General features: G+C 34.0%; 1 protein-coding gene across 2 annotated transcripts in view; it reads right to left on the minus strand.

Annotated features, from left to right (window-relative positions):
• Window positions 1–15069, minus strand: part of HOOK1 (hook microtubule tethering protein 1) — a 65113-nt gene that overhangs the window by 25196 nt on the left and 24848 nt on the right. For both annotated transcript variants that reach the window (XM_027108359.1, XM_027108358.1), the window contains 4 exons: window positions 13302–13369; window positions 11869–11931; window positions 10853–10936; window positions 5480–5646 (listed from right to left, as the gene is read on the minus strand). In XM_027108359.1, coding sequence (XP_026964160.1) covers window positions 5480–5646; window positions 10853–10936; window positions 11869–11931; window positions 13302–13369 — 382 coding nt within the window. The remainder of the gene's footprint in view (window positions 1–5479; window positions 5647–10852; window positions 10937–11868; window positions 11932–13301; window positions 13370–15069) is intronic.

Here is a 15069-nt window from a genome sequence, read left to right on the forward strand (position 1 = left end):
TAAAGGGGTCAATTTATCAGAAAGACATATCATAAAGGTATATATAAGTAAAAACAGAATTTTAAAATAGATAAAGCAAAAACTGACAGAATCAGAGATCCACAAATCGATAATTACTGTCGAAAATTTTAACATTAGTCTCCCAATAAATGATAGAACTAAACAAAAATGTCAGTAAAAATACAGAAAAGATCTGAATAACACTATTAACCAGTTTGATATAATTAATATTTATGATACAAGTCAGTCAAAAAAACAGAACACACATTCTTTGCAAGTACACATGGAACACTCACCACAATACAACATATGATGAGCAATAAAATAAGTATTATAAATATTAAAAGATTGAAGTCTCATGGAATATGTTCTCTAACCACAAGGAAATTAAGTTAGAAATCAGTCACAATACGAAGTCTGTAGAAAAGCCTTAAATATTTAGAAATTAAACAACACATTTCTAAATAATCCCCGAGTCAAAGAAGAAATCATGAGGGAAATTAGAAAATATTTCAAACTGAATAATAATAGAAACACAATCAATCAAATTTTGGGGACCCAGCTAAATCAGTGCTTAGAGGAAAATTTACAGCTTTAAAGGCTAATTTTAGAAATGAAGAAAGCCTTAAAATCAATCATCTAACTTGAAGAGGCTAAAAAAAGAAGGGCAAATTAAATCCAAAGGAAGTAAAATAAATAAAGAACAGAGATCTAAAACTTACAATATGGAAAGTTAATAAAGGATGTTTGAAAAGATTAATAAAATTGATGAACCTCTAGCAAGAGTGACTACGAAAAATGAGAGAAAACACAAATTACCAATATCAGGAATGAAAAAGGAAATACCACTACAGCTCCTACAGTCACTAAAGGGACAATAAATAGAATATTATGAACAACTTTATGCCAATAAATTCAACAACTTAAATAAACATGTACCTTGAAAAAAACAATTTAGCAAACTGACATAAGATGAAACAGAAAATCTGAAAAGCCCTATGACCATTACTGAAATTACATGTGCCATTAAAAGCCCTTTCACAAAGAAAACCACAGATCCAATTGTTTTACTGATAAATTCTATCAAATACTGAAGGAAAAAATAGTATCATTCTTACATAAACTCTTTCAGAAAATAGAGGAGGAGAGAATACTTCCTAATTATTCTATGAGACTAGCAAAACTCTGATAACAAAACCTGAAAGACATTACAAGAGAAAAAAGTTACAGACCAATATCTATTATAAAGACAGACACAAAAACACTTTCAACATATTAGCAAACCAAATCCAGTCATATGTATATAAGACAATAAAATATGACCAATTGGTTTTCCCTAGAATACAAGATTTTTTAACATTCAAAAATTAATCATATTAAAAGAGTGAAAAAGAAAAACCAAACCATCTTCTCAAGACACAGAAAAGTCATTTGACAAAAAATCAACACCAATTAATGATAAAACTTGTAGCAAGGCAGAAATAAAGGGGGAACTCCTTCAATCTGATAAAAAGCAAATTTAAAAACTCTACAGCTAGCTTCATAATTGACAGTACTTAATTGAACATTTTCTCCAAAGACCCAGAACAAACCAAGATGTTTGCTCTTGCTCAAAACAAAGAAGATAAATACAAGGCAGAAATAATACAAGGAAGAGGTAAAGCTCTATTAATAGACAAGGTGACTGTAGATTCCTTAGGATTTTCTACTTCAATAAACAACTAGAAGAATCAGTATGGGAATTAAGAAACTTTGCAAGACAGAAAGGTTTCAAAATACAAGACACAAGTTTCAAGATACAAGATAAAAGTTTCAATATACAAAGATCAATTGTGTATCTATATATTAACAGTAACTTTTCAGAATAATGTTTTGTGTTTGTAACAGCAAAAAAATTAAATATTTGGGAATAAAATTAACAGAAGACACACATAAAACTATGATGGAAACAACAGAAAACTGCTAGAGAAATTAGACTTAAATAGACGAAGATACTACATTCATAGACAGAAATTCTCAATATGGTCAAGGTATCAATCACATACAATCCAAATCGTAATCACAAAAGGTTGTTATTTTTACAGAAACTGACTAAAAAAGCAAAGGATAGAATAGCTAAAACAAATTTTGAGAAGAAAGAACAAAGTTGGAATACTCACACTACCTGATTTTAAATGACTTACTCTAGAGCCATAGTGATCAAAATCGTGTCTTATAGGCATAAAGATAGAAAAATTGATCAATGGGAAAGAACTGAGTCCAGAAAATGACCCAAATTTTATGGTTGTATCATTTTTCACAAAGGTGCCAAAGCAATTTGACAGAGTAAAATAAATTTCTTTTCAGCTGATGATACTGGAACAACTAAATACTCATAAGGAAAATAAAAATAAAGCTTCACATCCACACCTCACACTAGTTTCAAAAAATCAGTTCAAGATGGATCACAGACCTAAATGTGAAAGTTAAAACTATAAAGATTCTAGAAGAAAACAGTAGAGTGTATTTTCATGACAAGGGAGCAGACAAAGATTTCTCGGACAGTGCACAAAAAGCACTGACCTTAAAAATACTGATAAATCAGACTTCACCTAAGAACTTTAACTCTTTCAGATACCATTTGAAAAATGAAAAGGCAAGCCAAGAATGGATGAAATATTACTACCTGTGTATCTGACAAAGATTTTGTATCCAGAATATATATTTTTAAAACTCCTACAACTCAGTAATAAAGACAAACAACCCAATTTAAAAATAGGCTAACAGTGTGAAGAGACGATTCACAATGTAAGATATATTGCCAATAAGCGCAAGAAAAGGGGCTTACCATATCATTAGTTATCAGGAAAATACAAATTAAAGCCACAATTCAACACCCTTAACACATCCCCTGGGATAACTAAAATTAAAAAGCTTGATAAAGCCAAGTTATGTTATACAGGCAGAGTAACTAGAGCAACCAGCAGCAAACACTGCTGGTGGGAATGTAAAACAATATGAACACTTTGGGAAATGGTTTGCCAGTATCTTTTAACACTAAACACAGAAATAATGTGTAACTCAGCAATACCAGTTCATTCATGTATTTGCCAACGAGAAATGAAAAAAATATGTTCACAAAAAGTCTTATACTCCAATATTCATACCAGCTTTATTTATATTAGCCAAAATCTGGAAACCCAAATGCCCATCTAAAGGAAAATGAATAAGCAAAATGTGTCATAATGAGAAATAATTCCATATAATGGAATACTACTCAGCAATAAAAAAGAATGAACTACTGATATATTCAGCAACATCTGGAAATTTCACAAATATGCTGAGCATAAGAAGCCAGTCACCAAAGAATTCATATTGCAGTTCAATTTATAAGAACTTCTAGATGAGAGAAAACATATCTATGGTGGAAAATAATCAGAAGAGTAATTACTCTCTGGGAGATAGGGGTTGACTGGGAAGGGGCATAGGGGAACTTTCTGTAGTGATAGAAATGATCTATCAAACAATAAAAGTGTGAGTTACAAAAATGTACGCATTTGTTAAAGCATGTCAAATTGTACTCAGTATTTATTCATTTCACAATATGCAAATGTCATCATAAAAAAAACAGAACTGTAAATGTACTGAAGTCTAGTATTAGTTTGCTTTTTACAGAGGTATGGGTTAGCAATTCTTACTTCCTATGTGTTTTGGGATTGAGTAAATGAGGAAATGTATTGAGGAAAGTGGAAGCCAGGCTTCTCACTGTTGGAGAAGGGAGTTACAATTTGGAAATGGAGAAAATCAGAATGAACCCTGAAGTCACTGGACTAAAATGGAAGATGATAAGATGAACTCATTGTTCATAATTGTAGGTATGAAAATAAATGCAGATATGTGCATATATGCATGTGTGCAAACATGGACTGGTAGGAACCTGTGCAAGAGTATTTCCTAGCTCTGTACACCAAGGTGGCTCAGAAGTAATGACAGAAAGTTTCATCTGGAGCATAGTTCTTTGTTTCTAAATAACATTCTCCACTAAAAGCAATAAGGGCTTCTTGGAGAAATGGCTGATTCTAGAGTTGAGGAAGAATAAGAAGAGTCTGGAACATTTTGTTGTGCCAGTAAGTAAGAAAATACTCAAAGAAGGATAGCAACATGTTGAAATTGAAAGGTTTCTCAGTGGTCAAATCTGGGACAATTTATACATCAAGACAAATGATGACAGTAATGGAACTATTGTCCATTGAATATCCATTACTATCAATAAATGGATCCATTTCCTAAATGCAATGCATGATCCCGGATTAGATTCTGAACCAAGAAAAAAATTACCTATAAAGGACACTGAAATAGCTGCTGGAATTTGAATATGATCTGTGGATTAGATAATGATATTGTATCAATGACCAATTCACTATTTTGATCACTATGCTGTGATTTATAAGAGAATATCTTTGTTCTTGGGAAATACATACTGAAGTATATAGGGGTAAAGGGGCATGTCTCCAATTTACTCTCAAATGGTTCCAAAAACTAACACGTGTGTGTGTATATATATATATATGATTATGTAAAGAGACTGCTAAAGCAAATGAAGAAAACTGTAAAACAACTGTCAAATCTGAATGAAAGGTATAAAGGAGCTCCTTATACTATTCTTGCAACTTTTTTGGTAAGTTTGAAATCATATCAAAATAAAGTAACAACGGGGCTTCCCTGGTGGCGCAGTGGTTGAGAGTCCGCCTGCCGATGCAGGGGATGTGGGTTCGTGCCCCGGTCCAGGAGGATCCCACATGCCGTGGAGCGGCTGAGCCCGTGAGCCATGGTCGCTGAGCCTGCACGTCTGGAGCCTGCGCTCCACAACGGGAGAGGCCACACCAGTGAGAGGCCCGTGTACCGCAAAAAAAAAAAAAAAACAACAAAAAACTAATAATAATAAAAAAAATAATAAAGTAACAACAACAAAAATACATACAGTACAACTGGAGCACCTACCCTCAAGGCCTTATAGTGCAAGGCTCAGTGGTAAGCACATAAGAGACAATCAATTTTTATTAAAGGTTAGATGCACACTTTTTTTTTTAAAGAAGAAATATAAAAGTTTATATGAAAAGCATCTTCTTTAGCTTAAGATTTACATTTTTTCCATTTATTATCAAGTTCCTTCTCCCATGTAAGAAACTCCCACTTCTCCCCAGGCTTCAGCAATCACTCCTTTAAACTACTCTTGGACTTGCCTATGGCCTTCATTTGGCCCTTATCACACATTATTTTGAATTGTTTTGTTTTTTACGTATGTATCCTACTTGCCAAACTGAACTGTTAGCCCTATGAGGGCAGGAACCACTTACACCATTCAGTATTTTCAACAGTATTTTTAGGATACTAATCCTAAACATGCTTTGTAATGCTTAAAAATTAGTTGTTGATATTATGATTTTTTAGCTACTATTTTAATAAAACTGTATAAAATGATTTCCACTACAAATGTTACCTGAAGTTTTCTTCCTGTAATTGTTCTAGTTGCAACTGTGCATGAAAATACTTTTTTGCAACCATTGTATTTGGATCATCAAAAGAGCCATCCAACTGGTCAAGTTTCTCATTCATCATCTCATTCTCAGAAACTAGTGAATTCTTTTCATCTTGAAGTGCTGTCACCTAAAAAACAAATACACAAACATAAGCATCAATAGCAAAAAAGCTTAGAATAAATCTGACCAAGCCATTAAATAGCTTGGTCAAGCAGACTAGATAATTTCTAAGGATCCTTAGAGCTCTGGAGTTCTGGGTCTGAGAGATTTGGGTCAGAAGAAATCAACTTTCTTAATACAGAGAAAACAGAGTTAATACATATAAGAATATCTTTCAAATGTTATGTTTGCTTTAGTTCTGAAAAGAAAATGTTTCTAAGTGTCTAAAATCTCTAAATACCAATGAACTTCAAAAAATTAATCTGTTTCCCTTTTAGGTATAAATTTTTAGGATGCTGTTACCTAGTAAGCCAAAATATACACACATATATACAAAGTTACCATTTTAGGTTCCTGGTAGAAAATTATCAGTTACACATCACATCTTCAGGCGATAGGCACATTATTTGGTTAATGAATCAGTAACAAAAACCTGAATTGAATGCAACTGCACACTGAAACTATTTAAAATGGATACAAACATGTAACTTCAGAATCACATCAACATCAGCACTTGATACATTTTTAATTTTACTTACATATTTATGTTAAGCATGATTTGCTCTCTCAGTTTTATTTCTTTTTCATTTAAAAACATCTTTAAAAATTTACAGCTAAGGCTGTGACCTTTTATAAGACTAGAAGTTTATGTGTGATTTTTATTAAGATTAGTTTGAAAAAAGGTTGACCTCCCATAACTTACAATATAATATTGCACAAGTTTGCTATTTATATTTTCAAAAGGTATAATCAATTCAGTCCAGTTATGGGAATGGGACTACATATTGACACACCAAGCTAATAAGAGGAAATTAAAATCAAATTATAGTCTTAAATACAGTGTAGCCATGTTACAAACACTGTCCTCCAAATGAGGAACACAAACAAAGGCTGGGAAACTGTTCCCAGACAGACAAGGAGGAAACAGTTTCTCTTCCTAAATTCAGTGCATGCATCCATTCTTGTCATGCAAGCAGTCTAGTGACCTGTCTAGGAGGAAACAGTTTCTCTTCCTAAATTCAGTGCATGCATCCACTCTTGTCATGCAAGCAGTCTAATGACCTGTCATGTACAATCCTAAGTGTTTGGGATACAAAAAAGAATGAGAGGTTGTGCCCGTTTAAGATCGCTACAGCAGAAATGTAAACAATTACAGGACAGAAAATGTGGTGCTTTGGTGGAAGTATACTATGCGGGGTTGGGGGCCCACAAAGAAAACAAGATCTCATTCTAGCTTGAAGGTAGGGGCTGTTGTAAAAAGACTGGTAGAGGAGAAACAATACCCTGTCTTCAAACTGGCTAAGAATCCCCTGAAGAAGGGAGAGGAGCACGGGCAAACTTAGTTTTCAATACCTAGTGGGTAACCAACCTTGCTCCTATGCATGCAATTTACATTGTGGTTCTAGAGCCACCTTTATCACAGATATGAAGGAGGTGGGTATTAAACATGAGAATTCCTTGGACCCATCCCAGATGGGTGACTTAAGAGTGTCCAGTGGTGGTTCTAGGCAGCTCTTTTAACAAGATGCCATGGTGATATTTTGTTTAGGTTCACTCTGTACCTGCCTCTGTCCCTTTCTGTTTCTCTCTGTCTCTGTCTCTCTCTGAGCTATTTAAAAGAGACAGAAAGTTCAAAAAGCTAAAAAAGAAAAAAAAAAGGCTCAAAAATAATACTCATATTCTCACATCACTCAGACTTAATATTTTTATAATTGTTTATTTTAAAAATTAAAATATAAAGTAAACTGCTATAGCTGGAGTCCTCTTTATCACATTGTGCCCAGTCGCACATACTCTGTAGACACCTTAAGTTTGAAAATAACTGCCTCATTGAATCTTATACAATGCTGGGTAAAAGTATGCTTTTCTCTAACATACTAGAAGCAAGAATAACCAGCCTCTGTTACTGCAGTAAGTGAAGCAGTGTTACCTACTGCTGCCAGGTGGTATGAATAATGACTGGGAAAGGCAGGTAAAGAGTGGTTGATAAACCTGTCCTAACTTGCCCCAAGGCCCCATAATCATCTTGGACCAAAACTTTGTGAAAGTTTCTCAAAACTTTACATCAAATTCTCATGTGGATTTTTTTTCTTTCTTTTTTTAAAGTACACATAATCAGGCCTTACTCCTGACTTAGTGAGTCATAATTTCATTTGTCCCAGTATCTATAACCATAATTTACACAGAACTCACACAGATCTTTATTTAAATGGACTGAGCTTCATCACCAGATCTTTCACTACAGAATCTCCTCTGTTCTTGCATTCTTTATTCTGATTAAAACATGTTTGCTAACTGGATTGTGTCAATGAGTAGTTTTTTTCCAAGAAAGCGAGTTTGCACCTGCACTCCTCAGTTAATGCTGTTTTCCTGCCTCAGCATTTTGTGGATATTGCTCCTCTATATTCCAGCATGGAAGTTGTAGGGGAGCCTGATTTTCTTATCTTTGTGGGTGACTTACCTTTTCTGCTTGACTGACTGAGTTGTTTTTCCTGTATTCTTGAAGTCTGATAGCTTAACTAGGGTAAGGATTGGTGTTAAACATTATTCACTGATTTGTTTCTATCTAGCTGCGATTTCCTTTCAAATCTTCACTTTGTTGTCCTACCACCTAGTCTATTCTATTGATGTGTTCTTATGAAATTGTAATACTAAATGAAGTGAAAGTTATTTTCTAAGCTTGGCTGTTGTCTTTTACATGCTCTTGTCTGTTTTTGGTTTTAGTCTGTAATGTTCACAGAGATGTCATGCTCTGATTCTTTTCATCTAGTTCATGTTTTGTGGGCAGTTAAGATACCCTGTTTATTCTGGCATAGTGTTGAAGACTTCTTGGACACCCTTTCCACTGTAACCCATGGCCCAGTATGTTCTCCCCTCTGGGTAATAGTTGGGACTGTTTTCTCTCCACCTCTCTATATAGCCTTGTGAATGGTCAGGGAAGATAGTGGGGTGGGGGGGGGGGGCAGCATCGGGGCAGCTGAGACAACGGGCAATCTTTTTATAACACCTGGGCTAGGCTCTCACTTCTGAGGTTTAAGTACTTCATACCAGGGTGGTGAGAAGTATATTCCATTCCCATGGAGAAATTCCTTTGGGCATCAGACTGTTTCCCCAATTCAGTGTGTGGCCCTACAGCCTTTGTTCCTATCAGAAAGAGTCCTTAGTTTCTTCTTAGCCATCATTTCCACTCTTCCCCAGTCCAAAGAAAATGAAGGACTCATAGTGTGAACTTCCTTCTGATTGGGTAGATTACTGTGGGAAGTCTCAAGATTTTTGTTGATTCCCCTGCATGGGCTGGGGATGAAGGAAGAACAGCAGGTTCCTGCCATGCAGCACCTCTGTCAACATCATATGCCTGCTTCTTTCCTTGATTACCAGCTTTTAATTTAACTTCATTAGGTTATGCCCTTTTGTTTATTCACCTGCCCTTGGTGAATTTCTTTGCAGCTTATTTTTCTTTTTTGGTTTATTTGGTTGAGTATTAAAAAAGAATTCCCCCCAAATTTTAGAATCACTCTCAAGTGACGTATGATTAAAAGTAAACATTTTTCAAAAATAATTTTCCTTATAAAATTGGGGTATCATATACACCTGTGTGAAATTCATATTGTTAAATTAATTATTTTTGTTTTGATTATATGCAGTTTTGATTATATTCATTTCACATGTGTAGCAGATAGTTGAGGGTTGACTCTATTTTGATACTGGAATTAAAAATGCCAAAACTTGGGATGTCTACACTTTTCAACTAAAATCAGATCATCACATACTCTCCATCATGTGTTACAAACACTGAAATGTTTTAACACAGTATTTTGTGTTCTTTTTTGAATAAGAATTTCTCAGAAAACTGTACAGAGATCCTACATGAGACTGGTAATACCTGAATGATTCAATCCTCTATTCTTTATATGAGGTATTCTGGAGAGAGGATATAATCTTACTTGAAAATAAAACATCTCTGATGCTGTGCAGGTCTGTGCATATATGTGATGATATATATGCAAGGTGAGTGTGGTTAGGAAAGGAAAAAGGAGAAAAGGTAGACGTTCTCATAATTTTGAGACACTAGCTTCGTACAAATATAAACACTGGCTTTGTTCAAACATAGAGGAGTGATGTTTAAAGATGACATTAGAAGATCTGGATTCTAGTGCTGTCACTGCCCTACGTAGCTGAGTCACCCTGACCAAGTCACTTCTCATTTTCTTATTTGCAGACCCTTGAATGTTAGAAATATTACACAGCCCTATCACTTTAGATATTTATCTCATCAAGCAAGGATAATGCTACCACAACCTTTGTTCCTTGTCCTCACACTTTTCAGAGTCAATTATTTATGTAGCTCATTATTTGAATGAAAAATGCAATTTACATACAGCATAATATGATGGTACATTTAAATCTTTGTATAATTTTTCGAGACTTATTGCATAATTTTCACATAACAATAATAACAATACATGCAAACATATACACAGCCCTATGCACCAGGCCCTGCTTTAAGTGCTTTATGTATATTAATTCATTTAAATGTAATTATCACTCTGGGAGATATATACTATTAACACATCATTTCTCAAAAGAGAAATATGAAGTATAGAGAAATTAAGCAATTTGCCTGAGCATATACAACCAGCTAGTAACATAACCAGGTTCTGAATATAGGCAGCCTGGTTTGACAATCTACTCCTTTAACTGTTAACTACTGTCTCTCATGTCAAGTTTATTTTGCTAACACGTATGTGCATAGGAACCCAAGAATCACATACATGTGTTCATATACACATACATGTTAGCAAAACAAACTTGGATCTCAAATTTATTGGGGGTCAAGCCCTTCTAAATATTTCCATAAAGGACCCCACTTAATATTCATACCCTATAAAGTAGATACTTTAGTTTCCCCTTTTTACAAAACAACAAACCAAGGCATCATCTAAGCAGTTGAAATTCTGCAATTAGAATGACCCTCTCAATGAAGTAGTTAAGCAAGCAATTTTCAACTCTAAAAGAAGAATTATAAAGTTCATGTTTGAAGAGTCAAGCCTATAACAGACTCTTTCAATGGTCCCTCCATGAAATGAAACCCAACCTCCAAAACACTTTACTAATTAATTAATTAAAATAAGACTCCTGTAAATTTAAAGAGGAAATTATTCTTCAATCCATACCTGCATATCTAGTTCTTGGCATCTTTGCCTCAGTTCTTCTTTTTCTGCTAGTGCTTCCTGAAGTTCTTCCAGGGCCCTTTTAAGCTGAAATAGAAAATGTCCTAACTCTTAGTAAATCACATTTTGAAACAAATTGAAAAATATACTTTTATCAAAACACATATATACACTGATGTTGGAAATGCTTTTAAAATTTACCTATTAACAAATAAGTAGTAATATGTTGTTTTTCTGTAAATAATATCAACAGAGTCTCATTAACATTTAAGGCTAAGGTCCCACAGAAATAAAATTTTATGTAAATCTTTGTGAAATATTTAAAACAGAGTATTAGAGGATGAACTGTTTATTTTATCACAGAAAAAAATTTAGAGCACAGCATGTTTATATTTAAATAAAATTTTTATAGAAAAAAATTTTTTTAATTTGAAATACTTCTTGAGATGGCTGGTGACACTCATGAAAGTCAGATGTCCAAACATATAACAGGAAAAGTATTTGATGCATTTACCTCTCCTCTTACCCTTCCCCTTATAACCCAGATTGGTTATACAGAAGAGGAGTGTGCCTTTTCCTCCATGTAAAACAACTGTGTAAAACAACCAGGGAAAGAAGGCCTGAGTACAGGACCTTTGAGTTAATTCTTCAATATTAGAGGAAAGCAACTGTGACAAAAATCATATTTCCTTATTAGGTAAATTAGAATTCAGCAGAATTTTTAAGTACTATTTAATTATGTAACTATACAGAATGGGCCACATATGTATTAACAAATGTCAGGAAAGTTTAATGCCACTCATCTCTTCAAACATGATCATTAAAAACTCTGGAGATGAACACTACTTGCATTCATGAAGGAATGCATAATAGTCAATTAAGATCTTATAGGAGAATATACTAAATTTCATGGAAGAAAATAATCTTGTATGTGGTCTCCTATGTAAGCCTTTAAGATAGTAATTGACAAAGGAACTCTATCACTGTGCAACATTTTCCTCACATCCTAAAATACTCACCTGTTGCTCTAATTCTCCAACAGCATCATTTGTAGGAGAGCTCACTATTTCTTTACTCATCAACTAGAATTAAAATAGTAAAATTAAGTACAATAAAGTAAGATTTACACAGTAAAAAATATGTTTACTTGAAAGGAAAGTAAAATGCTTTATGTTTAATTTTTCCTTGCCTTAATTTGATGATCCTTATATTATTCAAATAAAAAATGAATAGAGGTTTAAGCTAAATAACACAATGTTCAAGCATTACATTAGTGAGGACACAAGTAAAACGTGCTTGAAATATTTAGATATATTTAAAATACTAATGTACTGAAAAATTATAATCCAAGTTCTAAACGATGAATTACTAAATAAAACTGAACACATCACATAATAAAAAAAATTATTTTTCCGTAACATGAATTGGCACTTTAAAAATAGAGCTTTAGGGCTTCCCTGGTGGCGCAGTGGTTGAGAGTCCGCCTGCCGATGCGGGGGACACGGGTTCGTGCCCCAGTCAGGGAGGATCCCACATGAGCCATGGCCTCTGAGCCTGCGCGTTCGGAGCCTGTGCTCCGCAATGGGAGAGGCCACAACAGTGAGAGGCCCGCATACCGCAAAAAAACCACAAACAAAAATAGAGCTTTAAATGAGTGATGTGGCAAAATTCCTAATTTGAGAAGTCATTTTAAAAGTAGGAGTTACAATTATATGAAAAAAAAAGGATCCTGTAAAATAACTTTTCTGCATATGAAAGGCAGATTTATGCATAGTGATGTTTTGAATTCAAACCAGCAATGCAAACTCAGAGTATACACACTTCTGAAGTCCTAGATGCTGTCTCCCTCTAAGTCATGCCTCTTCCAAACTATGTTTTCCTCACTAACCCTTCACTCAACTTTCCCTCAGGCCTCCTCTTCACTTGACTTCATCTCAGCCTTTTGTTCTGATTTTAAGAATGAACATGCACCGAATGAATTCTGAATCTCTATGGTACAACTTAGATAACTAGACTGGCTTGAATTCAGGTTACCTGGCTCCGAAACCTAATTTTCACTCTATTTGCTCACAGTTCTAACATTCTGAAAATGCATATGAGATACATACACACACACACTTTAAAATTTCAGAAAAGATTACTCTACCTGGCAGAAACAAAGAGAAGTTATAAAAACTCCTAACTGGCAAGAGGCTGTTTATCTTGCTTAGTTGAAGTTATTTAAAGGAAACTGACAATGTTAATTTAACTTTTAAAATGCAGAGGTACTACAATTGGGCTTCAAGTCCTTATAAGAAATTTTTGGGGAAGACACAACAGCCAAAGATAAGTAAACCTACTACAAAGGGCTCGTTTATACAGGGGTGAAATATACATCCATAAAATCTATGTGAACAGTTTTATATAATTTGGTTTAGGATTTTCATACATATGTGATCATGATATAGCTTACCTCTTGAATGGCAGTCATGACCACATGTTGAACAGACTCTTCCAGTGTCATTATATTTTGAATATGTTCTATGATTAAAAAAAAAAAATCAGATCTGAAAAAACCCTACTCTTCACCCATAGAAATTTAGTCGTTCAATTAACAACATAAAAATTCATTCACTACACATAATTCTTTATGCAAGTATATTATTTTACCACAAAAAATATGTCCATTGTAAACAAATAAGCAGAACTGAAAATATTCATAAAAATATCTATAAATGTTTTAAAGAAAATCTCTAATTTTCTGACAAGGAAGAAAAAGAGAAGAAATTGCAATTAATGTTAAAACAATTATGACAATTTCTTTCCTCTTGTTAAATATTCAGTATTATGAGATGAATTCACATGTACAGGTATACCACAGAGATAGTACCAGTTCAGTTCCAAAACACCCCAATAAAGCAATTATCGCAATAAAGTGAGTCACACGAATTTTTTAGTTTCCCAGTACATATAAAAGTTATATTTACACAATACTGTAGTGTATTAAGTGACAATAGCATTATGTCTAAAAAAACAACGTACAAACCTTAATTAAAAAGTACTTTATTGCTAACAAAATGCTAACCATCATCTGAGACTTTAGCATGTGGTAATCCTTTTTACTGGTGGAGGATCTTATCTTGATGTTGATGGCTGCTGACTGAATAGGGTGGTGGTGAAAGCTGGGGTGTCTGTGGCAATTTCTTAAAATAAGACAACAGTGAAGTCTGCCATGTCAATTGACCTTTCCTTTCACAAACAATTTCTCTGTAGCATGCAGTGCTGTTTGATAGCATTTACCCACAGTAGAACTTCTTTCAGAATTGGAGTCCATCCTCTCCAATTCTGCTGCTGCTTCATCAACTAAGTTTATGTAATTTCTAAATTCTTTATTGTCATTTCAACAGTCTTCATAGCATGTTCACCAGGAGTAGATTCCATCGCAAGAAACCACTTTCTTTGCTCATCCATAAGAAGCGACTCGTCTGTTAACATTTTGTCATGAGATGGCAATAATTCAGTCATACCTTTAAGCTCCACTTCTAATTCTCTTGCTATTTCTACCACATATCCAGTTACTTCCTCCACTTAAGTCTTGAACCACTTAAAGTCATGTATGAGAGTTGGAATCAGTTTTTTCCAAACTCCTGTTAATGTTGATATTTTGACCTCTTCCCATCAATCACTTATGTTCTTTTTTTCCCCTCAAGGGAAACATTCCTTTATTTTTAAAAAGTTTTTATTTTACACTGGAGTATAGTTGAGTTACAATGTTGTGTTCATTTCAGGTGTACAGCAAAGTGATTCAGTTATACATACACATATATATCCATTATTTTTCATATTCTTTTCTGATATAGGTTATTACAGAGAACTGAGTAGAGTTCCCTGTGCTATAGAGTAGGTCTCTGTTGATTATCCATTTCATATATGGTAGTGTGCATATGTTAATCCCAACCTCCTAATTTATCCCTCCCCACTACCCTTCCCCTTTGGTAAACATAGGTTTGTTTCCTAAGTCTGTGAGTCTGTTTCTGTTCTGTAAATAAGTTCATTTGTATCATTTTTTAGATTCCACATATAAGTGATATCATATGGTATTTGTCTTTCTCTGATTTACTTCACTCAGTATGATAATCTCTAGGTCTATCCATGTTGCTGTAAATGGCATTCTTTCATTCTTTTTTATGGCTGAGTAATATATCCCATTGTATATATGTACCACATCTTCTTTATCCATT

The sequence above is a fragment of the Aethalodelphis obliquidens genome, unplaced genomic scaffold (assembly GCF_003676395.1).
Source record: "Aethalodelphis obliquidens isolate GAN/ISIS:26980383/991018 unplaced genomic scaffold, ASM367639v1 scaffold9, whole genome shotgun sequence".
NCBI classification, from domain to species: Eukaryota; Metazoa; Chordata; class Mammalia; order Artiodactyla; family Delphinidae; genus Aethalodelphis; species Aethalodelphis obliquidens.